Genomic DNA, 27334 nt, shown 5'->3' on the forward strand with positions numbered 1-27334 from the left:
AGGGGTGCAGCTTATCTCCTCATTTGACAGTTTTTCCCTAGGAAAATATCTTTCCATTTTTTTTTTTTTAAAGTTTGTTTCAGTCATCCTAAGCAAGTGCCATCCCATTAAATACTTAATAATAAAAAAATGGATTACGACATGAGTAAGTAATCAGAGAGTTTTATTTCATTTCAGACAACAAAGAGTCAAATACTGAAACACTCAAAACTGCACTTGCAATCACCTAACCACACTGTGAGTGGATGTCCAATTTTAAAAGGAAGTATTTGTCTGCTTATCTCTTAAACATCCACTGTTAAGAGGTTTCTTGAGTAGCTACTTGTAAACTTTTACAGGTAAAGTTCTATGGACTAAATAAATGAACAGCATAACATAGATTTTACACCTATATAGCTACATCTCATGTATGTACAATTATGAGGTTTATAAGGCCTTAGTAGCAATTTCATTTTGCCCTTGTCCATACTAATGTGATTGGAACAAATTTTCAATTTGAAAAAAAGGCTTTCTTTCCACACTTTCATTTTTGTGATGCTTATAAAAATTTGAACAATTCAGGACTAATCCAGATGAATTTGCCAACCAAACTCTGCAGGATAAATGGTTAACTGCACTCAAACAAAAGTAGGAAGGGTGTTTTTAAAGAGATAATGTAGCCAATAGATGTCAGCCTTTTTGGCCCACCAACAATTCTAAAAAGCTTTGTTTAAAGCTGTCCAAATTAGATATGCAACACCTACAGTAATTTGTATTTTTCAAAGATGAAAAGTACTCAGTTGAGTCTACAATTTAACAATAAGTGTGATGTGAAAGGGGAATTCAATACTGTTTTTCTTTACCCAGTTTAAACACAAATTTAAGGCTTGTTCAACAACACCATGCACATGAAGTCTTCATAATTAATGGTGATGCTGCCATTCATGGTTGTGTCTCTAACTCGGAAAGCATCTGTTAGTCCTCGCAGCATCACACAGCACTGGATAAAACTGTCCAGCTTTAAACTTCTACGAGCATGTTGATCAAACCTGATGAACAGAGTAAATAAACTGTATAAAATATTCATAATAAACAAAGTAAGGGTAAATCAACTTTTAGAAGCAATGTGGCCAATTTGTGTCAATGTGCCCAGTAACTGGTAAACAAATAGGTCAAAAACATTCTTTTAATATTAAAATATATGTTTGTCATTCACCAACCGGGAGGTCCATATTGGGAAAAACTATGCCTGAGGTCTTGAGTATTGCTTAAGGCTGTAGACAAAGGGCAGTACTCAAGACAGAGGGCACAGTTTTTCCCAATATGGACAACCTAGGGTGGAGAATATCATTTTAATTTTTTTCTAAAACTTCACAAAGTGTTTTCCAAAAAAACCCTAATGATTTAGGACTGTAATTACAGCAAAGACCTCCATAAGTGGACCAATGTTGAGGGAGTAGATGGTAGAGAAAACAAAGGTAATGCAACTAAAAAGAGAGGCTTCCCAACAAAATTTTTATCTGTAAACAGATAAGGGTGATTTAGAAGGCTTCCTAGCAAACTTTGAAACCTTTTTTTTTTAATTATCTGACACGATCCAACACCTGTCAGAGTGCATAAGAAAGTGCATAAGAAAAAAAAAAAAGAGAAGCTTATTCAGGACTACGCTCAACCAGACAATTAAACTACACTATCACATTATTCTGTGACTACAATAGGTTGTGTGCTGATCAATTAGAAGCTTCAACACCCCCCCACCCCACCCTGCCTGGCAACCCACAGGCATTTGGCTGTCATTCATGGGGTGGGAAATTTGAGCCAGCTTAATGCAAATGTTTTAATTTAAAATTTGAAGGAGTTTAAATATCATGAATCCTCTTTCATGAGCAAATGGTTCAGAAGAAAATTTTACATTGCAGGATGATGTTTACGAACAAAAAACCAATTTACAAACCACTCTATACTCATATGCAAGAAGCTGCAGGTACCTGGTAACGACGATGTTGACAAAATTCGGTGAAACATTAAAACCCATCTCAGCAAAAGCTCGATGTAATTCTTGAGACTCTATAGCTCCTGATCTGTCCGAATCATATCTGTCAAATGCACCCTTCCATTGCTGAATATACGTCCAAAGTTGTTGAAACTCTTGGAAACTGATAGTACCAGACTGATCTTGGTCAAAGATACCTGATAAAAACACATGCCATAAACTAAACAACTTGTAATTGATTCTTCAACATCTCCATGCAACCACCTCCCTACAGGCATCAAGTTTCTATACTCCAACAACAAAAACACAGCCATTCATTTCTTATTGAGCATAAGGACTCTTAAAATATTATGAAAAAGACATTTACACATACTATTTATAGTGTTGTTTTACAAAGGTGTGGAAAAGGGAAAAAATTGTTTTTTCAATATATAAATATCCTAGTGGCCAAATAGTTCATTGCACAGGACCATCACTATCAAAAACCAATTCCATAGAGTTGGATAACCTGATTTGATACAGATGACTTAGGATCCCAAATCTGAATGAGTAGACAGGTAGAGTCAAGAATCCAGGCTAACATTATCTAGTAATCAGCCAATTTCCGCTGTAGGTTTGGGGTCCAATCATCTGCTCAAATCATTGACATTAAAGTGACTAATTTTAGGCCAAATCCATTGAATGGGATAAGAAAACCTATTCAGTTATCATGGATTGACGCAGGGCAGGTCAAAATACAAACTACAAGTTAAAACACTCAGCAATACCAGGTACATTAAAACATCTAATACGTTGTTGGTATTTATTACCCAACTACTTTATTTTATCTGCATTTTTTAAAACCACAGGAAAAGCAGAGCAGATAGAAAAGCATAGCACATGTTGCAAACTAGTTGAACTAGCTTTTTAACAGTATAAAATAACCAACTGTCCAAATATTATGTGATATTTGTACTTGATTGGCACATCATTTGTACTCCAGTAAGTGTAGTTGGATAATAACAAGAGATTGATCCATTGATGTTCATAATCAATAACCAATCATGGCCAAAATGCCTTTTTACATGTACATATGAAAACAAGAAAATCAATATACATCTTTGATTTTTTTTGGTTTTATAGCAAATAAGAGATGCCTGAATGCACAAATTTAATATTAGCAGCAAGTGTGGTAAACCTGGTGATCTTTGAGAGATCTTTGGCTTCAAAAGTAATAATAAAAAAATGTATATATGTGAGACAAACTTGGGTTCTGAAGGACAAAATTAATATGACAAGTAAATGTAAAAGAAAAAGGGCACTTTACCAATCATAAGCCTGCATGTCTCACTGTTGAAGTGGGACCAGTTTCCATTAAGCAGTGCCTGTTGTAATTCATCTGCTGTTATTTGACCTGACCTGTCTCTATCAACAGTAACAAACCAGTTCCACAAGGTAGGGTCAGCTCCTGGGGGTGGAGCAGAAGATCCTCCATACCCCCCAGGGTACCCCCCACCAGGAGGTGGATAGCCCATGCTGGGTGGGTAACCAGGAGGCTGTCCATAACCTGAAAAGGAAAACATAAAATCAAATGTACTATGCCTGTTACCTAAAATTGGTTTTGATAGATGCAGATTATTTTGCATCCATAAAAATTACCTTGGAAGGATTTTTGAAAAACAATATATATATGCAAGTTAAAAAAGTTTCTTTAATTTGCTGCTTGGAAAAGAGGTTTTTAGTTCTTCAAACACTTTGAATTTTCCCAAATTAGCTTCATTCCTTTTGAAAACTGGCATTAAGTTCTAGGCTGTGACATAGGAAGGCTCTTTTCTAGAACATGTCTCCTTGATCAAATAAATTCTGTCCAAAACATTTCGCAAGATAAAAAATTATTGCATACTTGTGAAAAAATAGTATGTGGATGGTATAAAATGTCGTGAATTTAAAGACAAAGTTAGCGTGAGACCCACTGGATTTCTAGAACTGAGAAGGTCCCGAGAGTGTGCTACCTAAATGAAAAATTAGAAAGATGGCTTTTTTTTCAAGAGGCCTTCATTTAATAAACACTGGCAAACGTGATTCAGGTGAAACCAAATAATCTTAACGATAATCACGGACAATGCCTTTGATAACTTCACACACCTTTCTACATGAACAATATAGCACTTCACAGTTTTTTAAAACAGTAAAATAGTCGTATTTTGTACAATAGTTTTTTCATTTGAATAATAGTAAATTCTGCGTTATAGGAAAATCCTTGTTCTTACCTTGAGGATGAGGCTGATTTCTGTACGGATTTGAGCCAGCTGCTGGGTTGTAGCCACCATAGCCAGGGTACTGACCCGCCATGTTGTACCACTGTTCGACGTATTGTTTCTGTTTAGGCTTACATGACACAGAAGCTTTAGAACTCACTCAGCGGAGGAGAAAAGTAGGTCCGCAGTGCGTACACACTTAGTCGTGGGATCACATTATTTGCAAGAAATGGAGCAAACATAAATTTTAAACTTTATCTGAGGGAGATCAATTTTCACTGTTTGAAACTTATATAAATACTTAGAACAGGTTAAATAAAACCAGTTTTCATTGTGAAAGGGACTGGTTGTTGGCCGAGATCTTTAAAATTGAGGAGCTTGTTAAAGTCACTGTAGCTTAGAATTCGACTGTTCGAAGCTATTCATAGATATTTTCTTGCAGTGTTAACCTCTCCAAAGGTACATATGGTCAACCTCATAGCAGAAACGATGACGTTGCCATGCTTAAATGAAACTACAGTGAACCTCAGTTATGTTAACTTTGGACAACTGGTCTACGCATTGTTTCTGTTCAGGCTTACATGACGCAGAAGCTATAGATCTCGCTCACTTCTGCGATCCACGATACCAGTGAATACTTTCGCGAATAGAAGGAGAAAAGTAGGTCCTCAGTCTGAGTCGCCACTGACGACAACAGTCCTTCTCAGGACTACCCTCATCCGGACGATCAGACTACATAATCAAATGTTACAGCAGAGATGTTGGACCATTTTTGTTCGAATGTTTTTTAAATCATTTTAGTAGCTAATCGTGACATGGACTTAGTGTGCCGCTAAATATTACAATGAAATCAACACTGACGCACACTAAGAACACTAAAACTTTATCGCGGTGGGTTTATCTAATCAGTGCAATGGTGAATGCCCTGCATGATACCTCGTTGCTATAGTGAGAAGTTCGTCGTGTTTAGGTCAGCAGGTAATTTTTACCATCATTTAGAAGTTTTAAAGGACGTGTTTTGTGTACCGCTCCTTCAGTTTCTACGAACACACCGTCCGCTGAAGACCCAACACGAAATCATCACTAGGGCGTTTGTTTCGTAAACGCTTGTTTTGCTGAATCTGGTTTGCGCAAAGCATGTGCATAAAGCATAGTAAGTCAATAATCTTAATTTTGCCTCGTGGTTGCTCGTTTAGCTGAGGTTGAAAATTAAGACCACAGGCAGCCCAAGCTCCAGCTGTGAAATGACCGTGCTGTGAAATGACCGTCCTGCGAAATGTGAGTCATGGGGAAATTATATGAGTTTGTATGGGAGTATTAACGGTCGCTTCTAGGAATTAAAAAATACCGTCAAATTCTTAGTAACAATACCTCGCCTTACTCCCACAGAGCATCGCTTGTAATATGACCGCTTACTATGTTGTAGTTATCCATTTCTGGATTTACTATATTCATACAAGAAGCCCTCTTCTGTACCAAAGGTGGCGGTTATAATTTTCGTTAAGAAAATACTTAGCACTCGCTCACCAAAATTACGCCTGATCGACGTGGTATTTGAGCCACGCCTTTGAAGAGAAAAGTAAACGAATTTCATTTTTTTATCAGCCTATAGGTATTCTGCAATATCAAAAAGTTAAATCGGTTCCCGCCAAAGATGCGAGAAAAAGGACGTAGAACTCAAAGAACGTGGGTATTTAGGAAGTAAATTACATAAGGAGACATCTGATAGATTGATTGTGAAGGAGGCGACTTTTTTAAAAATGACCTAACAGAGATTTCTTTTCAACAAAGAAGTCAAAACAAAACTGATAAACAATATCATTTATTTGTGCAACCACCTTTAAATTTTAATACAGGAATTGAAAAGGCTACTTTCTTTACATCATTTACATACTTCTACACAACCGCACACATTGTACAAGGCGGGACTTGTTCAGTTTTACACAGAAACATACAAAAACACCAACCCTTTCTGCTTCATTACACCGTGAGACTCCAAAAAAAAAAAAAGGAAAACCGAGTCTGATAAAAATTACCCTAAAACCTAAAACGGCAAAAAGTTTTAAGCGCTCTTGATCGAAATGATAAATTATCCTTACAATATATTTGTCTTTGTTGTTTTGATAGTGTTTAATATCTCTGAATACATATAAACAGTGGTACGAAATATTTACCGAAGCAAAACTGCTCTGTCCAGCGACATACATCCCAAGTACAAGTATCTGATAATCAACCTTTGAACATCCAAACCATGGACCCCGAAACGTTTATGAAAACACTTGAACACTTGCACTTGCGATAGCCGCTACAAGTATGTTTACGTTATCTATACAGTGTGCTGGTTACAAATCAATGCAGCTCTCGCCAGTGGCCATTTACAAATGTACAGAATGTACAGGAATTTCCTTACAAGGGCCTTAAAAACATTGCAATGTTACAGTTTACATTTTGTTACAATTCTTTGAATCAAATATATAGAAGTTTGCCACCTGAATTAAATCCACATACATACTTACAAAACATAGAAACTTGAATGTTACAACACGTGGCTAATTACCTCGCCTATTCACCTTAGACAATACAATAGTGGGGAGAATTCGAAAAAAATATTTTCTAAAAGCAAGGGAAGAGCATAGCCCTAACCTATAGATCGCTTCCGGCCGACCCCACGTGGCTGTTATTGGTACACTAAGTCAGTCTTGTATAATCTGAACTCTCTTTTTAGGTAAACACTTTCTTCTCTTCCAATTAATTTACAAGGCTGCTCACCACGCGAGTGAAAACGCTCTAAGACGGCTACACCTTCCCTTTCCCAAATATGGTCACAGCATTTTTGCTTCAGTAAGTGAAACATGTACAACTGTCAAAAAGTTCTTAAGTATGAAGGAACAACCTTCTAGTTGAAACTATTGGAATTCCAACTTAAGAAACAATAGACGAATACGCCTCATGAAATTTCAGTGAAAGTATTGAAACCTCTACCAACAAACAGTCATTAACCTAAAGTACAAGCAATTTCCTGTTAATATTACATACATGGGCTTGGGTTTCCCGTCAAATAAATACTTTACATAATTTTCACTCTTATCTTTTGCAAACAACCTGAAAACTACAGAAAAATCATTGACAGGCATGTACTTCCTTTGCAAACTAGTATGGGAAACAATTTATCTTGTAAAAGATTAACCGTTTCTAAATGTCAAAACAGATGCCAAAAATGGTAAATTGTACATTTACCTAACAAAATTTAAAATAATCTTTGCAGGCTTTGATTCACAGTAACACATCTATACTGCAGGGATGGACACTCACAGCTCTTAGAAACCCACTTAAAATAACAGGATTGCTGACTCTGGCTTTGACTGCCTGTAATTTTTCCTAATTAATGAGTTTTGTTTATTAACATAACATGCATGTGCTATCTATCTACCAAAAAGAATCTACCTCCCACGCGGAAGGAAATACTACAATTATCGGACCTAGCATTTTTATTAACTATTACTTAAGCAAATGTATACATTTAAGATGTAACTGTCATCAATGATAGCTATTCCATTTAAGAAAACTAAAAGTTCATTGAAATGATAAAATTCAACCATCAATCTGCCCTTGATCAAAAAGACGCAACAACTACGTTTTACCTATACAGTTACAGGTAAAAAAATTAACTGCATTCATTGGTACAGTTGACACACAGATGAAGCTTTTCAATGCATAAAATTCAATAATTGAACCGAGAACGTCAATAATGAGAACTGATTTGGAGACAAAAGATTTTAAATTGAGTAAAATACAAGATCAACACCTATAAGAAAGGATTTTCTTTACAGTTTTACAAGGAAATTTACAGCTTCATAAGAATGAAAATATTTCACCAAATCAAGGTTTTGATCAGTATCAATAGATCTATATTCATGATGTCAAATCTAAAAACATCTCCAAAAAATTTAAGCAAAAAAAAAAACAAACAAACAAACAAACAGAAAATGGGTGCCTTCAACCAAGTATGTTTCTAAAGCAAAGGACCATTTGTCAAAGGGAGGAAATCTGGTGTTGGTTTCATTGTCATGTAGTACTTCTCTAACTTGGCTAAAATGTGTTTTCCATAAGTGTACTTGCGCAATGTTGCCACATGGGGCCGAATCCTGTGCATCAGCAGCTTGCGTTGAGGTGGTTCTGCCACATCAATCATCTTCTGAATAACATAGTTTGCAAACTGATCCTTCATCATAGTGTACAAGGCACTAAACATAAAAAGTCATGTCAAGAATTAAACATCAATGTATTTTCCCAAAGTAGCAAGTCTACAGAAAGTTATTATTGCTCTAGTGATTATAGAGATGCACTCAGTTCAATTGCTCAGGGATTGCATCATCTTTCAATAATCATCTAGCACATGATGATTATAGTGAGAGCACTAAATTTCAAAATGGTTGCCTTACATTTCGTCAGTGTTACAGAGGAAGTTAAAATTGCTATAGAAATTCAATTCCAAGGAGTGCAAAAGATGCTGCTGAGTTTGACATACCACTTTTCAAAATATATGTTGAGCTTTTGTCTGCTGAATTAAATAAACCTGTTAAATTCAAATGGAAATTGGCTGCTTATCTTAATAAAAGTAATCAAAGCTATTGCAAAAAAATGGTTCAACATAGCATAGCAGCACCTGAGCAATTATACTAAAACAATTATTTGCCTCAGGCTCAATGAATGTTGTTGATAATTACTTTGACAATTATTCACAAATATTCATTCCGCCTTCTGCAAATACTGAAATAAAAATTTTTCACTAGAAGTAACAAAATATGTTTGGGAACAACCTTTAAGACATTTCCAAAGTTATTAAGTATAAAAAATTCTCTTTTCTAAACCAAACAAAATGCATATCAAGTACAAATTTGTTAATTTCCACCAAAACATACAGGCATGAATATCTGTGTTTTAAAGAAGTTGCAGCCTTGCAAACACTGATCAAGTGTCAAAGTAAAGATTACATCAGAATTTGCTTAAAAAAATTTAAAAAAAAAAAGATCAAAGTAACAGCATTTTAGGGGCACATATTTATTGACATTCTAAGGAAAATTGAAAAAAACACTGCATCTTACTTATCACTGCTGCTGCAAACTTCGTCAATGAGCATAGCTCTTTCTGTACGTGAAGCATGAGTAACACACTTCTCAACCACATTGCTAAAAAAAAAAAAAGAAAAGGAAAAAGAGACAGTCAATCTTCTAAACTTGTGAAATATGGTAGATTTGAAAAAAATTGAGTACTGTTGGTAATAAATAAAACATACGGTTCATTTTTTGATTTTTGATTTTTTCAGTATTTTCAAACTTGAAATAACTTTAGTGCTTGTTACTTGAAGAAATTACTATGGATACCCCCTTTGTTTCAGCTTTGAGATAATTCTTAAAAGCAAAATTACCTGGCAAATTTGTGCTGGCTAAAATTCAGTATGTTGCCTCTGAGTTCATGCACAATCTTGCTCTTGTCCTCAGGTGTGCCATGTTCCAAGACATGTTGGATCACATAGTTACCATATTGATCTTGAACCAGTCTCTCTGTATGCTGATGTAACTCATTCAGTATTGGTGATGTCTGCTCTGGCATGCAGTGCTCAAGGATACGTTGGATCACACGACATCCATAAGGATGAGTTGACAAGGCATACACCTGCAATTATGGAACAATGAGTTATCCACAAGTTAAGTAACATCACTGATAGTCATTTTCATGGTATCATGGAGAATTGACTTTGAATATTTAGAACCAAGAAAAAAATTTGTTTGGTGAAGTCGCAAATGGCAAACTTACAAAAAGAAACTATGCTTTTATTCTTGTTCTTTTTTCTAGAAAAATAGAATCCTGGAAAAGGCTCCCTTAGAGTCCCCCTATTGTTTGCTTTTCCCAATACTTAGCATTAACAATTAACAATCTTAACTTAGAGATTTATTCATAAACATCACCATCAATAAAAAAACAAATACACAGTAGGAACTTTGGAATCAAAACTTTATTCTCATGACCTTAATGTGTGACTCAGGGATGATATTGTTGGAAGAAATTAGATGTGAGTCACTCTTAGGGGTTTCAGGGTTAAACCTTGGGATGCTTCATTAATTTTCTCCACTCCACTCCACTCCACTCCACTCCACTAACCTTTGCGCAATGAATGCTGCCAAAGGTTAACAGATCCTGTTAACTTGAAGTTTTTTTTGTACAACAATTTTTCTGCATGTTTTATCATCACAGACATTAACATACCGACAATTGAAGCAACAACTGTTTTTAAAATGTATCTACAAAATACCTGTGCCTGGAAAGCTCCAATAATGAACTGAAGAGAAGATGGGTCAACACACTCAATACACTTCTGTACTACATGGTTCCCATTTTGATCCTTGACACACTTCAGCACATGTCCATCCAGTTCTCTGACCAGATCATTCTACAACACATAACATACCATAAGTTAACATAGCTATTTAAAACAGACAATGTGTTGTTGACCCCATCTGGTAGACATATTCACACATATTTTATTGTGTGACACAGAAGAGGAAGGACAAACCTGTACATCTGTAACAAGGACTGGACTAATATCAAGTAGACAAGGTATGAGAATTAAAATATATATATATATATATAAATAAATGAGGGGATCATTAGCTGATCAAGCACCAAATTCTCCAAACTTGCATTACAAGAACTGTTTAGCAGACAGTCAGGAGAATTAAGAAAGAGATCTGGGGAGGGAAAGGGATAAGAGTTCTCAACCCTTTCACTTGCAAGATCACACGAATAATTCCCCTTACTGTCTACCATAAAATTCTTATAATGTTAGTTTGGGAATTTGGTATTGGAGCACCTAATAATCCCCTAATTGATATTTTTCTCTGTTCTCACCTCATTTCTGCTAGATATTTTATTAATATTGTAGCGAGAAATTCTGTCTTGGCCACTCATGATAGTTAAAGAGTTAAAGAGTTAAATAAGTGCCTTTGTGTCTCACCATCTATCAGGACATCAATTCAAGGACAAATCATACCTTCACAATTGCTTTGATTCAGCACAGCTAAAATTTACTTCACAAAACTGTACAAGATATTTTTATATTTCAGTACTTCAATTTAAGACTAATATTGCACCATTTGTGGCTGAGTGAATTTCCTGATCCTTAGATGTAAATTTCTAGTAGAAATACAGTACGTGTTCACTGAGGGTTAACATACCTGAACATCTGGAGAAATACACTCCAATGCTTTCTGTATGACGCGACATCCATACATTTGTAAGGCAAGAGGCAGCACATGTCCCCGAATGCAGTTGGCAAGGTGATGCTTCTGTTCAGGACTCCCAAACTCAAAGAACTTCTGTATAACATAGTTTCCAAACACATCAGTCATCAAGCTGTAAGCAGCTGGGAGGATTTCATGAAAAACCATCTGCTTTTCAGTAGGAGAAGCACGTTCTAATTTTTGCTGGATAAATCTTGAACCATGTTGGTCCTGTGAGAATTCCACAATGTGATTTGCCAAGTCACGCAGCTGGATGTTGGGATAGCGATTATTACGGAAGTCTTCTAAAAGCCTACTTCTCCCTGTTTCTTTACCTCTTGATCCTCTAAAGCTACCAACACCTAACGCTGAGCTGCCATATTGCATTCCACCTAGTCCACCAAGTGATCCCTGATATTTTGTAGGAGTATCTCTGGGAGCAGCTGCAAGTTGCATGTAACGAGAGAGTCCATTGGATAAGGGGCTTCCTACAGTGAAGCCTGACTGTCCGCCATATGCTGACTGACCACCAAACCCTGACTGTCCCTGTGAAAGAAGAGGAGGTGTTGGCAGCTCCTGGGGAGTATTGTAAGATGGTTGTGCTGAGATTGACAAACTTGCAAGGCTGCTTACAGCACCCGGGGTTGTATAGTACTGGGTGATTCCTGCTCGTTTGCCATATTCAGTAGCATTCATAGAATCTCTTCTAGTTCCTCCACCTGGAATGGTACCAACAGCCCCAACTCCAGACGAGCCTCCCACAACACCTCCCAGCATACCCAGAGCACTGCTATTCAATTGTGGCTGTTGCTGCTGTTGTCCAAACAGCCCTAATGTTGACGCACCACCCATTGAGCTGGCATTTCCCAGTCGTCCTCCAGTGACAGAATTGGCACCTGCATTCTGGGCATTTACCACTACTGGTGATACCATTCTGAGGGCTCCCATCTGACTAGCTGCCATTTGTGCTGTTGCCATATTGTTAACATTTTGTGTATTCCCTAGCACCAAGTTCCCTGACTGATCATAGTAAGCAGTAGTTCCTAGTCCCAAAGGGGCTGCCCCAGCTGGAGCTACTAGCTGGTAGTTAGTTCCAGAAGATGCAGCAGCCATTGCCTGTTGCTGGTGTGATGGCGGAGTCCCAATAATCTCCACCTGTCCCTGCATAGGCCGTCCAGTCATCCCACCCGAGTTAGAGCGGAGCAGCTGAGCATGCTGTTGTTGTTGTTGCTGTTGTTGCTGTTGAAGGTATCCTCCTGTACCTGATGCTCCAGCTGCAGAATACACACCCCATGGTTGAACACTATAAGCTGCATATTGAGGATGGACCACCTGATGGGCACCGCCACTGACTGCAGCAAGTGAAGGATTACCATATGGATCTTGGGATGGTGGTGCTGTGATGAAGTATGGGTTTGGATGGCCAATACCAGTGGATTGCAAGCCAGACTGCAATCCAAGTTGTTGCTGTTGTTGTTGCTGTTGCTGTTGTTGCTGTTGTTGAGCAGCCATTGCTAATGCCAACTGATGTTGTGTCAAGTGAAGTGACTGACCATGCTGAGAGGGAGCATTATGGCTTTGTAAAGATGCTCCAGAGACCATAACAAAATCTGATGGACTTGTAGGAGTACCCACCACAGGCTCTCTCTGGGGTGCAAATGAAAGTTGCTCCAGTGGTACACTTTCCAGAGGATCTATTAATGCCACAGGCGTGACAATATCTTCCATAGCATCAGACTGTTTGAAGGGTTTGGCTTTGTTCTGACCCAGTGGTTGCTGTGAGGGCAGCTGTGTTTGGGTGGTCTGCTGAGCATCTTGATGTTGAGGGCCTGAAGTAGGAGATGGTTGTCTACTGCCAGGAGTTCGGCTAAAAAAAGAAACAAGTGAAATGTTATGTGGAATTGCTTATCTCCTCATGCATTTCTGACCAGCAAGAACCATCAATTTCAGGATTCAAACCTGGGAAACGACAGTTAGGAAACTAATAGGAGCAAATCAAAGACAATTTTTGACACAATTTGAAAAATTCTGGAAAATCACCAGGGTTTCAGAGGCAATTAGCTTTCTTCATGCACGCTCTCTTCATGTGAAAGTCAGTTTGCAGATGTCTTATTCCCAACACAAAAGAGGTACCAGATGTTTGCTTGACACTGAGGTAAAGTAATAAAAACCATAACTATTAATTTAGGGTTAGGGTTTATTGTTATTGGTGGTGGTTTGTTTCAATTCTCACAGAAAACTAAGTTATTGTCACTAAAATTTAATTGCCAAGAACTAAAGATTACTCATCCCAAAAACAATCACAAGCATAATAGTACCCTGCATATGCCAGAAGTTTTGCATACATTTTCTCCATGTCATGTTTCTAGAATTTCTCCAAAGAAACTGTCTGCCTTTAAAACTTTGCACAATTGCAAACTGCTGATCCCATGTAACCTCCAAACAAAAATCTATGAATTTTCTTTCTTCATTTTTCTTTTGGAGGTGGAGAGAAGGTTGGGAATAATGTGAAGTGTGAACAATTTAAAATACTAAAATGCATAAAATTTTCTGTAACTTTGAGAATAATGTGCAATATTTCACTCAAGTTATATTTGGGACAACAGATATATCTTGTTCACCAATCTTTGTCAATGATCAATACTAAACTCACTCCAACTTTTTCATTCTTTTTTTTTTCCAATCTGTACAAGTGCACTGTTAGAATGCATGATGTAAAAAGCATTTGAACACCCCTCTAGACTTATGCTAACACAAAAAAAATAAGTATTGCAGAGACAATCAGGTTAAGAAGCATGATCCTAACTGAAACAGCTGCCCTTGAGAGAGCAGATATTCTTGGAACTCAAAAGTTCAAAAGATTTTTAATGATGTTCCCCTAACGAGATTCCTCCGCAAATGATGTTATTGCAAACAAACCATCTACTAAAACTATAATTCTGATGAAACAGGAAACAGGTGACTAGAAGGCATACCTTATAGTGCTACACATGCAAATTGACTTGCAAACGTCACAAGTTGAAAGCCATGCTTGTGTTTTAGAAAATTTCAAACCTACATTTGTCCATCTATCAGGACTTCTAAAAATTTTCAAAGATATTGAAAAAACCAGTTTCTAGCAACCTCAACTCAAAGTCTTACAGAAAATTAAATTCAGACAAAATTTATGAATAAATCATAAACTCGATTCAACAATGAGCTGCTGGAGCTGCATTAATTATTAAAGTTCTGCAATGCCAAGGTCAAGGTATTCTGGAGAATAACTTGATAATTTCAAGGATTGAGGCTCAAGTCAAGTTGCAAGACTTTCAAATGGAGTTTCCAGGCTTTTCAGACAAGAAAAGAAAGGAATTTTCATGCAACTAATTGTTCACTTAAAGCTTTTTACCTTATGCCTAACTAATGGGTAAAAATCCTAACAGCATGGATCCTGCCCAATACAAAGATTAGAGTTTCTATATTAAGTGTCTTTTTTCCATTACAACTAGGCTTGAACCAGTTTACTGCTGATCTAAAAGTAAGCTCTCTAATTACTTTAACAGTTTAAGCAACAAGCTCAGAAAGATACTTCCTACATAGCTAAGTTCTCTGCCATACTGAAACTTTTCTTTATTTACACCTTTCCTGTTTCAGCTTACACTACAGTCACTTATCCAAGACAATCTTGACCACCTTCAACAAGAAATATATCACTGCAGAATCATTGAAAACTAACTAGTTTGTCTGCATAAAATTAAGGTATGACACCAAAAAGTTCTTTAAGCTTTAAAACTCAAAACAGGATTTCTGTTACTTGATTCTTGAGAGTTTCCAGAAGTGAATTTTGAGTTGAGACTACTGACTTACTTTTATAGGTGGCACAAAAGAGCTTTAATCAGGTTTAAAAGTTTTTTCCCTCTAAAGCTGCCACATTCAATTCATTTTCCTTTCAAGTTTGAATTTGGTAATGTAAATGAGGGCTGAATGACAATAGCACTGTCAGCACCTAGGAAGCACAGCACAGTAGCTGTGGTCATCTAATGTCATATGAACATGGCCAGGAGATACTAAATACCATCAGATACTTAATATGTATCAATGGATACAGAGCCATACATGTTGACACCCAAAGAGACAAGCAGTTGAACAGACAGAGCAATCACAAATCGCCAATGCAAGATACGAAAATCGAACAATATTAGAGAAGACCGAACTGAATTCCGAGCATTATCCACAGGTTATGGACATACTGAAGGACTTACACTCTGGATAGCATAGTATCTACCACTTCACAGAAGTCCATAGATACAAAAAGGAGTTAAGATCGGGGAATATTGGATCAAAATCAGCAGAGTTCATTGTGGGCTCAGATTCTATTGTCACACTCACTCACTCAGAAGGACAGCATAGTAGCTTATGCCTCTTTAGGCAGTAAGCTACAAAAATGTTACCCAAGTAACATTAAATCAAATGTGCATGGCCCTTGAAGAAAAAAATTCACATACCTAAAGGAGGCAGATGTCTTGTCATCCTCTGTGCTCTGCTTTGCGGTAGGTGTTGGGGAATCATGACCTTGCTCCTCCTGAAGGGCATGCTTAACTTCATCTCCAGCACCTTCCTCAAAGGGAGATCCGCCCTTGCTTCCTTTGCTCTCTCCATTTGATTTAGTTCCTTTATCAGACAAAACATCAGACGATGGAGATGTTCCCTGTAAAATAACTTGACATAAGATGGTTTGTTCCCTTGTAAGGCAAAACAACCTGAGCTAGTGTTGTATACTCCTATGAAGAATTTAAGGAAAACCTTCTTGTAACTAGCCAACATATTCCTGGCTAAGTAAGCCATTTCTTTGCCTTTAGGATATCATTGCCTGATTGCCTGACTCCTTGACTCCTGATAGATTAAAATTTAGAGTTTTATGCTGCTGAGATTTGCCTTAATCCTCCCTTGATTGTACCATCAAGATTGAAAATCAAGCAATCTGCATATCAGTTTAATATTTGCACCAAAACAATCTTTATGCATACTTGATGCAAGGTATATCAACAGCCTTTTCATAGTCATTATACTGCAAGATCAAACAGCACTTAAATGAATTGAAAATGGATATCACAAGTTCAAAATTGGGGAGCTAACACTTTTTTTAAGGTCTATTTCATTTAACTGATGACCTATACCCTTATTAAATGTCACTTTAACATGATATAGAAATATTACATACAAATCCAGCTTTAATTATTTGAGCATCTAACTCTTGACCACCAGGTGATGATGCCAGAACATATTCAACCATGCTAAGCCCAACTCCATCAGCTGATCTGGGCGACAAAACACTCTGTGATTCTGAAGGGTTGTTGAAATTTCCTCCTTTGGCTGGACGTTGCACCATAATTGGCTGAGACACAGCATGCTCTGATTGTGCCATATGAGGTACTGATGGCCCCCAGGCTGTCTCCCTCCACTGTTCACCAAAAAAAATGCCAGATGTCATCCCCCCTTGATTCTCCTCACCAGAGTCTTGAACATCCCAAAGTTTTTTTGCAGTAGAGGCAATCTGCAAAACATGATTGGATTACATTTATTTAACCCTTGAACTCCCAGAAGTGATTCACCTAAAACTACTCCCTAAAATATCCATACATTAATCAGCAGACAGGTAATGAGGATATTCAAACTTATCAGGTAGAAGTTGCTATCTTGATTTAACATCAAGTTCTCACAACTAATTTAAAACGAAATGTTAAGCAGCTAGAGGGGAGAATTAACAATCAGATCTTGAGGATTGAAGGGTTGAGAAATAAACATAACAAGGCTTCCAGCAGATTAACTGAGCAAACTTAACCCACGATTGGGATATATGTCACATGGTAGAGACTCTGTTAGCAGATTCATCCCTGCCAATTGTATTAAGCCCTTCAAAAATTTTTCTGAAATCTACAGTTAAGGCTAAGATATAACTTATAATACAAAATAATGGGAACAAGACCTGAAATTACAACTCACTCAGCATCTCACAAGAGATAAACCAGGATTAAACAAATTGATTTTGTCTTAAATCAAAAAATTCTCACATACAGTTTCATGGAATAAACTGAAGGCAAGATTGCTTGATTGGCCTTAAGCACATAAGCAATATATGCATTGTTATCATCGCATGGCAGCCAGGGTAATGTTAGCTGTTCCCCTTGACAGCCATACTGTGGGAATGTTATAAAAACATCTGCTTTCCAAATTCTCTGTTCTACTCTGATTGACGCTCTTGAAATCTTTAAGAGTGTGTTTCAGGAAGGAGACGAAGACAGAAGCTAAGAAATTCATTCAAAGTTTAGACACAATGTGGGTTTCCAAATAATTTGAAGATCTGCTCAAGTCAGATACCAAAGATAATTATTTTGAACATCTGTAATTTATCAATCTTTTTTGCTGTACTTAAATACAGTCTCTTGGTCATTTTTCAGGAAGAAGAGCGTGTTTTGATTGAAGAAACAACTTTTCTAACAACTCATTTTCATAATTGGACACTAAAAAGCATTCAATCCTTACATGCAGCTCATATGAAAAAAGGTGACTTAAGGGGACAGAAATTAATAACTATCAATGAAGAAGTAATATTTGTAAACTTGTGAAACATCACAAAAAAGTGTTCCTTTTGGTTGAGAAATAAACCAAGACAATATTCCATACTACATACAAACAAAGCTCAGTGAAAAAATAGTGATTACCTCCTCTATTGGTGTGTCAGCTTTCTTTTCATTGTTGTTCAAAGACAAACTCTGGAACTTGTCATCCAGTTCCCCATCCTTGGAATTTGACTAAATAAGGAACAATTGGAGCAGTCAGCCAAAAATTGCAAATGGGAATTTTCAAAATAGAAAGGTTTAAATTATGAAGAAAATATTCATTCCACTGAAATCATATTTATTAAAACGGCATCATTAAAATCATTTTAGAACCATCCTTCTTCACCTTTTAGAGTTGGTATACTATGTGCATAAGAAAACTACCATAAGCTTAGATCAGATATTTAATTTAACATCAAAATACAACAATGTCAATATAATCTCTCTACCCTTTCATTTGCAGAAATCATTCAGCTGACCACATCTCTTGTCCTTAACATGACCCAATACATGCCATGATTCAAATTCTTGACACACCACATATTTATAAAATATTGGTTTGAAGTGAAGCCACCCTTTTCAGAGCATCATCAATTCAAAGTCCTTACACTGGCAGACCTCCACTTAAATTTGGTTGTCTTATTGTTACTACAGTTGCAAATGTTGATTGGCCACATGCTTGTGCTAATGATAGTGCTAATCCTTTACACCCTAACATCAGCATGCATATTCTCTATACTGTTCTGTGTACATATCCTAGGGTGCTGACATGGTTAGTTTGTTTGACTATCAAGACCTTATTTCATGGACATTAATTTTCTTTCTTCTTGTGACCTTACTGAGCAATCCAGGTGTAATGTCATAGGGAGAAACTGGATGCTAGTCACTATGGGGTCAAAGAGTTATGCCCTGTGAGCCAAATTACTTCTTGGATCAGTAACTTCTTACAACAACTTGTGATGTTTACATTAATGCTGCATTTTTTCAGTTTCATTCCATACTACTGCTTGATGATTCATCTCTAAACATTTCACATTCTGATGAATCAGCACAATGGCGTAGAGGATGGCTCTCACAAAGAGTATCCCACAAGAAAATATAGAGACTCCATCTTGCTCAAGTTTGTTTGCCCAGAGAGCCAAACCTCAACAGCAAAGAAGTCAGCTTTCTTCGATGTTCAATAAAAACATAAAAAAGCATAAATCAACAGAAAATTTCAATATTTTTAAACCCATCTGTAAAATCATTGTTGAGTTGTCAGCATCATCCAGTGTACTACAATCATCAAGAATGATTCATTTTTTAACACAAAATTTAAATTATCTTTGCTCTTCATAAACCCCAAGAGCTTCAAAATAGCAGGCTTCAACAATCTCTCCTATGTTTTTTTGGGTCAGGTGCCTGCATTACAGATGCCTCACTGAATACTGCTCATTCTCGTGAAGAATTGACCACAAAAGCCAAAGTGCAATTTTATGAAGGATGGATAAAGCTATCCAACAGATAATTTGCTATCTAGTGGACAGAGATATATCCAGTGGATAGCCTTATCCCGCCTTCAAACAACTAAGGCCTGGTATTTAAACAAGCACCCTACATTAATGAGAGCCATTGCATCATTCTGTCTACTAATAATAACAGACAGGCAAGTAAGACTGACTTTGATTTTAGATAGTAATAGATAGATAGTGCCTAAATAGATATCAAAAGGTTGAATCATCAGTTGAAGCTTATTACTTGGTACTTTAGGTTTAAAAGAAGGCATTAATGTTGCCTCCAAATAGAGAATGAAATTGAAAAACCACAAATGCTGCATGCACTTTGCTGCCTATAGAGGCAAAAGTAGGAAAGTGAAACAGAAGGAAAAAACCATAACATTTATTTTGTGCATTTTTAAGCAGTCATAAAAACTAAGTCTCTAGATGAAAACAATAATTACAAGGATGATAATAAAGAATCTCTGAAGGCATTTCCCAAAAATGTCTTTGTTAATGAGTGCAAAGCAAGATATCTATCAAAACCCCCAAAAATTCATTATCCTTGAAAACACAAAACTACAGGACTTACAAGATCACTGACATTCAGCAATAAGGAAATAAATATATACAAAAGGAAAAAAGCATGTAGCAGTCCAGTTGTTAAAAATAAAACAGGTTTTGCTGAGGGCCGGCCATAGCTTTGATTTGTTACACTAATAATTGAACAATGAATAGTGGAATGCAGGCCCATGGAGGCAAGTAAACAACTTAGACAAGAAGTTTAAGATGGAATTTCACAACGCTTCAGTGTGTTCACTTCCATCTTTGACTCATTTTAAAAACGGTTGCTCTGCTTCCCGACATGCAAGACTTGACTGAATCACCGATGCTTTCTTTTAGATCACGTATCAGAGCTTTCTGATATTGCATTTAAACTAATTTACTCTATATCAAAATGAGATGAGTCGATCGTATATTTCAAAACAAAATAAGAGAGCATATTCCATTCTACAGTAGCGTAAAACCCTGGCGATGGAATTAAGCAGCAAGCTTATATCGCAACATTGCAGTTCACGCAGAGAATTGTAGTAGATAGTGAAATTTATTCATCGCTCTTGCCTTTAGCTGACAGGAAAATTCGTGCTTCACAACATTCGCGATGCGCATTTTAAATTTCCACTCCACAATATCGTGCTATAAGAAGTTAAATATAAAAAGATTTACTCGACATTTCGGGAAGACGCTTTAAGCGTTATTACAACAACGCTTAAAGCCGACAATCAATGTCTCAAGAGAACACAGAAATGAAATTTTGCAATCCACTTAAACTGCACTGCCTACTCTGGAACCATACGTTTGGTAAACCAACCAAAAGCTAAGCATTTAAACATTTATCACTTCTCTACAAAAGTAGCTGTTGCATTTAAGAATGCTTAGTCGTTCCTAGCACGAACCAAGTCACCGTAATTCTACTCGGTCATATACACAAGCTAAAATAACACTGTTGACTTAGGTTTTTACCTGCTCTGACATTCCTTCACCAACAGATGACCATCGCTGGCCAGAAAAATTGCCTTTGTCGTTTTCTGAAACTGTTTTAGAAAAGCTTGTTGCGACTCCTTGACGCTGGAAAAGGTAACTTGCCACTTCACCGTTCGATTTGCCACCTACATCGATTTCGAAGCCACTGTTGCTCGTCTTCGATCCACCATTACTGGTGCGTCCTACAAGTTTTGGAGTCATACCATTGCTGTGGTACGCTCCATCTTCCCATCCAACTTCGTTCATGCCAAGAACACATGGAAAACTCATTGGACGGATCTAAATAGAACAGAAATTTCTTAAGTCAATAATGAACGCAAACTGGTTCTAAACACAAAGTACGGGGGTGTGACTTGCTGCGTTTGCAAAAACTACCAGGATACAAAACATCCAGCAACTGAAATAACCGATAATACGTGAACAAAAATCATTTGCCGTCATAAATTCTTCTCCATCACAGATCTAGGACAAAAGATGCTCGATCAACTAACCGGATGCGAAAGGCCTACGAAAGAAAGGCCATTCTTGGCATGGCCGTCGCTGGCTTGTCAGATAAGAACATTCCCATGAGTCCCTAGGACCTCAATTGTAAACACGTGGTTTGTTTTTGGTTGATTTTGCACACGTGCAAAGAGGACACCGAAAAAAAAATTTTCAGCCTTCGACCATGTTCAATTCAAAACAATAATTTTTTAACCAAGAATTATTTAAAACTTAAGCTTTTTAATAAATGGGTAAATCAACTTAAGAGCATTGTTTTGTGTTTTTTCTTCTCCAGTTTGTGAACATGTGAAATTAATATTTAAAATGCAATGTTCTTTAAATTTTTATACGCCATGAGCGAATATTTCGAATGAGCAGCTCTACGTGTTTCACTAAGGAAATCGTCCTATTCATGTTGATTCTTAAGTGATTTTACTATCGGCCTGACCCTCATTGAAAATATGCAAAATAAACAGTCACTGGAATGGCGCTTTCATTAGAAAACTACTTCCATAATTAATGGACTGCAAGAGGCCGTACAAAGGCAGTGCAAGAATTTCTCCTGAAAAATTCTCACTGACTTAAAGTTAACAGATAATTAACTTCCAAGACATTTTATGATCTCGAAATCTTATAGAGGAAAATACCGTGAAATGTTTTCTTTCCATCTGCTGCTATACTTCTCTGTACAAAATTCACGAGTTCATCACGAGACCAAAGAACTAACTTACATGGTCGCTGTTAATCCCTCCACACGATCTCGTCCTCCAACACCAATTGTTTGTTTGTGGTGGAAATTGTGGCTTTCTCTGAACTTTGCTGGTCATTTCATTTTTTTTTTTTTTCAGTTTCAAGGTGTAGAATGAGCTCTCTCAGCAAATTCTGTTGTGTGTGAAATAGTTCGAATCGATTGCCTCACTTTCACGAGTGATCGTCGATGATCGTCAGTTTTCGAAATATACGAACAGCGTCTTTATAACCGCTGACCATAAAGAATTTTCACCACGGAAGCTGTCTACAACGCAATGTGCACGTAGCTCTTCACGGTGGCCGGTCATTGCTATGAAATCTCACCATTGGAACCGTTTCCTAGCTCTTGTTGCTATAGTATGTTTAAGCGTTGATGTAGCGTTTTCAACGATTGTGGAAATACAGCAACATCAAGGTATATATTTCACTTTGTTTTCATGCAAATTTTAGCTGTCACGCAAGAGTGCGTACTTGGTCTCTGTTGTTCTTTTAGTGTTTTTGCGCGCGTGGTTGCTCTTGATATGGAACTTGAACAAATTGTAAGCGTCAAAGCACATTACCTCCTTTTGTTGGAATTTATCTTAAATCTGCCTTCCTTCACATGTCTACAAATGAAAACCCAGCTGTAAAATCCACTAAGTCCTCACTTTCCTGTTTTCCTTCTCGAACTATTTATCATTAGTTGACTTTGATCTTAGTGATATTTGTGGGCTTTAAAATCAAAATCGTGTACTTTTGCATTGCAACGGAAGGGCTCAGATAACAGATACACGATTTTCACAACTACCCTGATGAAAGTATCTTGTGATTGTATAGCAGTGCTAGGCCTCACCAACTTGAAAGACACCCTGAAATCTTGTCCAATCAATAACTCCAAGTTTGCGGCCCCTTCGTTCTATTTTCCTTCCTCAGATTTACTGTCATGTTCATATGATAATAAACTAAAGTGCAAATGATTATACTGGAATTGCATAATTAAAATCCAGGTTTAGGAAAATTTTCCCAGTATATTATACCGTTTGTTTTTCTAGAAACCCAATGTAAAAGGGGTTCAAGTTTCTAAGTCTCATTGTATTGAGTTTATATCTCAAGTAACATACCCTTGGCTCAGGTCCTGGCCTGTTCACAGCCACAGGAAGAGTGATAAACACCATTTCAATTGTGGACACACAATTTTCCTTCAATCAAACCAGAGATTCATCACTAAGGATGAAGAATATGCCATAGTGTAATAGCAAATTCAAATTGTTGTTTATAAGATAATGTTGATTACTGATCAATTTGAGTGTTCTTCAGTTAATTAGTAATTAGGCAAGTTTACAGTTTGAATTCTAAATCAGTGTTGATAGTTTTTCATTGGTCCCTTCTTTTTTGTGTTAACAGTTCACTAATTTTGTATGTGTCCCACCTGCATGTGTTGTATTTTGAAGAAACTAATTTATAAAGATCATTACCCTTGATGTGACAGTAAATTTTCCATTCCATTTTCACTCCACAACATGGAAATTGATAAGATCATTTATCACAGTTGTAATTGAAAAGAAAAGAATCCATAAATTATTATTGAGAAAATAACAATAAATTTCTGTCAATCATTATTCATTTTGAGATTTCTCAATTAACTGACTAGTTTTGAACTTGATAGGCTCTGATGAATGTTACCAGTTACTGACAAGTTTCTTTTTTTTCTTTGTTAAACACATCAACCCTCAAATCTGATGAGCAACTTTCCAACGGTGATCAACTTGTTAATGGGGGGGTTTATTCAGTACATTCAGAGGTAGGACAACCATGGGTGATGATGAATTTTGTGGTCAAAAACCTAAAGTTCTTATTCAACTTAAAAAAAAGAGAAAAGGAAACATTATGAAGACTTACTCTTTTATGTGACTTTGGGTGCACTTTTGTGTATGTCAATGTCAGTTGTTAACCATAAACAAGGCTGCTTATATTAATTACATACAAAAAAGTGATAATGATGGTAACTAAGTAGAGATAAGCAATACCTTTTTTAAGAGCCAGGGAACAGTGGGTGTCCTTAAAATTTACTTACATCCCCATATTTTATTGTACAGATTCAAAAGTTCCATTCTATGATCTAAGGAAAGCAACATTTATGGTACATATTTCATCTAACAGAAAATCTCAAAATAAATTTAAATTTATGTTACAGGGGTGAGGAATTGGAACCTTGCCAGAGTGGGATGGGGAATTTGAACCAGCAAAATGTACATGTTTTTAATCAAAATAAGGAGTAGTTAAAAGGTAAAGAGTCTGTTTTCATGAGCAAATGGCTTAGAAGAAAATTTTCACATCGCAGAATGATGCTTACAGGGGAAAAACCAAATAGTGACACCAAAAACTAATACATGGCTTTGCTAAATTCAGCAACATTTATTGATCATACAAATAATTTTTAGAAAAAAATTGTGCTTGACTGGGGCTTTGCAGTGCAATTTTGGGGTGAACAGCAGGAATTTGAATGAACCAGTCTTCAAATGTTCAAATGCCCTCCCCCTGGTTTGGTTTATGTGTTCAATTTTATGAAAGCACCTCTTGCTTTGAAGAAGGCTGATAAAAAAGACAACAAAAATGATCTGCTGTAACTGTCATACAGAATGCTTTTAAATAGTTCATAATGTTTGAGAAACTAATTCACTTTACATCATGACATAGCCCTCTTGATAAAGAACAGTTTGTATATTTGCAGATACCTTGCTTTGTCGACGGTGTGGGCAGGACATCTCTGTGGCTTCAAACCTCAACAATTTAGGTAGTAAACTGGCTCTGCGACAGAGGAATGACACTATTCTAGGGGTGAAACAGTGTCTTATCCAGCTCTTCAAAAACCCTCATGGTATGAGTTGTTGATACCCTATATGACCAAACTTTTTTATACAGAGAATCATCATGGTTTGTTATAAATTTCATATTTTCTGCTTGACCATATATTTTTCAGGTCAACATTTTGAGCTAATAACAGTAACATCAGCTAATATCAAAAGTCTTGGTGAGGTAGGTGTAAATTGTTAAATTCACTGTAGAGTCTATGAAAAGAAATATATGCAATGTCAAATTGACAGAATCAACAACTCAAACCTCATTGATGTTGTAAATGGCCACAGTAAAGAGTTTAAAACTGGTATTTGGAGCGTTAACCCTTCATCAGAGTGAGTGGCAAAAGGCTAGCACTTGAAATCCAGCTTTAGAAACTCTTTACCATTGCCAATTTACACTATCAACTCAGTTGATTAAACCAAATGATCTTGTTATACCTTCAACTGATGCAGCACCACAATTTCTTGAAATTAGAAACTTTCCCCCTTTATTCATTATTAATTTTTTCACCCTGGTTGTTGAGTACAACAATGCAGACACAAGTGCAGGTACAAGCACAAATGCAACCACAACCACAAGAGCTCTTATTTCACTGTGAAAACAGCCTTGATGCAAGTACAAGCAAAATCAGGGGGGATCAAAGTGCTCTGTGAGCAAACTCGTGAATTGACACATGATTTTTGAGATTATGTTTAATGTTATCTGGTTTAGGGAATTTTGTGGTTGATTGTCATCTAGAGTACGAGCAGTAGTTCAGTGTTCGCTAATGTAGCAAAGAAACAAAGTAACGTTGGGACAAGAAGGCATTACAATTGAAATGATTATGCTATTACATTTAACAAGGTGGATGATGTCATGTGTTTTAAACATCTATCATTTTTGTTTCTGGTTCAAAAGAAAAGGTTGGAAGTAAATGTGGGTGAAAAGTGAAATTTACTGTCTTTCGTTGTAAATATTAGAAAATCAAGGCAATACTGTCTTAATGAAAACATTAACGATTCCCTCTTTATCAAATGAGACAAACGGGAACGAGTTTTGAGTGATATAACTAAGCCAAGCCTGCCACCGTCATTTTAGATCTCCGCCTGGGTAGATTTAAGTCACGTGCTAGGCAACGTATAATCAATAACAAGATAGAAATTCATTTCAGGCCTATTTATCAATTTTGTGGTGTGTAACTTTCGCATTTTAGTACGTTGTATGTATGTTGAATCTTCAAATTGTCTTGAAACTTACAAGAAAATTGTTCTTTAAAAATTCACTGAAAATCGGTAGCTAAAATTGTTTGTCTAAGTGTTATTTGATTTTCGTGTTAACTTGTTATTTCGTCAGTCGCCGGCATCTTTTGTTGCTTCACACAGGAAAAACACACGCGACGAAACGTAATGATCAATTTTGTCCTCAATCTCACGCTATAACAGAAAAAGCTTTTGAACATCTGTAAACTCCGAGCGCTTCGCAGTAAGTGATATTTTCAATGAATCTTCGGATTGTTTTCAAGTTCAAGGATTGTAAATTACAATTTTATGAAAAACGAAGGTTGTTCTGTTATTTCAGTGTGAATCCTTGAATGCTTGCCAGTCGCTGGCGCCACTTGTTGAAACTAAAACGAAAAAAAAAACTCTTTTAAGATTATCATTGGCTTCTTTTTCACCCCACCACTATTCTTAGCAACAAAGGTCGCCATTTCGTCTGTTTATTGCTCGCCAAAAACTATCAAATGTACTCAAAAACCTAAAATCTAAAAAAAGTTTACAGGAATCGACCAATCGAGCGAGCGAGCGAGCGAGCGAGCGAGCGAATGCTATTCCCCACATCGTATCTATAACTCGCTCTTGCGCATGCGCGCAATTCACGAGTTAAAAAAAGGAAAAAGTCTGATCTTCGTGCATGTGCTCATATTTATATTTGTGTCGAGGCTGTGTCCACAGTCCAATAAGAGCTGCTATGCTTGGGTTTGCGCTTGTGCTTGCGCTTGTGCTTGCGCTTGTGCTTGCGCTTGTGCTTGCGCTTGTGCTTGTGCTTGTGTATCATCACATGTATCGCATTGTGAGCAATTGACATGATTTACCAACACACTAGAAGCACTTTCATTTGAAAAATAAGGTTTTTAAAATGATTAGTAATCAGTGTGATCTGTGATTTAAGACCCAGC

General features: G+C 36.8%; 3 protein-coding genes across 3 annotated transcripts in view; 1 reads left to right on the plus strand and 2 right to left on the minus strand.

Moving 5' to 3' along the window:
* Positions 1 to 146: 146 nt before the first annotated feature.
* On the minus strand, positions 147 to 4326 carry LOC113678688 (programmed cell death protein 6). Its single transcript, XM_027195587.2, has 4 exons — positions 4222 to 4326; positions 3279 to 3518; positions 1968 to 2169; positions 147 to 1028 (listed from the first exon to the last, which is right to left on the minus strand). The coding sequence occupies exons 1-4, from the start codon at positions 4301 to 4303 to the stop codon at positions 860 to 862; spliced, it is 693 nt and encodes a 230-aa protein (XP_027051388.2). The 5' UTR covers positions 4304 to 4326; the 3' UTR covers positions 147 to 859.
* Positions 4327 to 6015: 1689 nt separating this feature from the next.
* Positions 6016 to 21676, minus strand: LOC113678685 (pumilio homolog 2-like). The gene is given in 11 exon segments (XM_027195585.2): positions 6016 to 8453; positions 9315 to 9398; positions 9638 to 9885; positions 10523 to 10660; positions 11445 to 13356; positions 15974 to 16176; positions 16690 to 17022; positions 18191 to 18280; positions 21088 to 21387; positions 21600 to 21649; positions 21652 to 21676. Coding segments are annotated over 11 exon segments (3615 nt in total). The 3' UTR covers positions 6016 to 8221.
* Positions 21677 to 22347: 671 nt separating this feature from the next.
* LOC113678693 (protein cereblon) overlaps positions 22348 to 27334 on the plus strand; it is a 9073-nt gene continuing 4086 nt past the window's right edge. The window contains exons 1-3 of the mRNA XM_027195593.2: positions 22348 to 22756; positions 25052 to 25198; positions 25301 to 25356. Of these exons, the coding sequence (XP_027051394.2) occupies positions 22654 to 22756; positions 25052 to 25198; positions 25301 to 25356 (306 nt within the window). The 5' untranslated portion in view covers positions 22348 to 22653. The remainder of the gene's footprint in view (positions 22757 to 25051; positions 25199 to 25300; positions 25357 to 27334) is intronic.

Source organism: Pocillopora damicornis, chromosome 1 (genome assembly GCF_964200805.1).
Source record: "Pocillopora damicornis chromosome 1, jaPocDami1.2, whole genome shotgun sequence".
In the NCBI taxonomy this organism is placed as follows: domain Eukaryota; kingdom Metazoa; phylum Cnidaria; class Anthozoa; order Scleractinia; family Pocilloporidae; genus Pocillopora; species Pocillopora damicornis.

What these genes read in the sequence shown, in the direction of transcription:
- LOC113678688 (XM_027195587.2), bottom strand. Translation starts at nt 4,303, where the DNA reads ATGGCGGGTCAGTACCCTGGCTATGGTGGCTACAACCCAGCAGCTGGC. An exon ending in AAATCAGCCTCATCCTCAAG is followed by an intron (nt 3,519 to 4,221) that starts GTAAGAACAAGG and finishes TTTCCTTTTCAG; the next exon opens with GTTATGGACAGCCTCCTGGT. An exon ending in GTCAACATCGTCGTTACCAG is followed by an intron (nt 1,029 to 1,967) that starts GTACCTGCAGCT and finishes TCTGTTCATCAG; the next exon opens with GTTTGATCAACATGCTCGTA.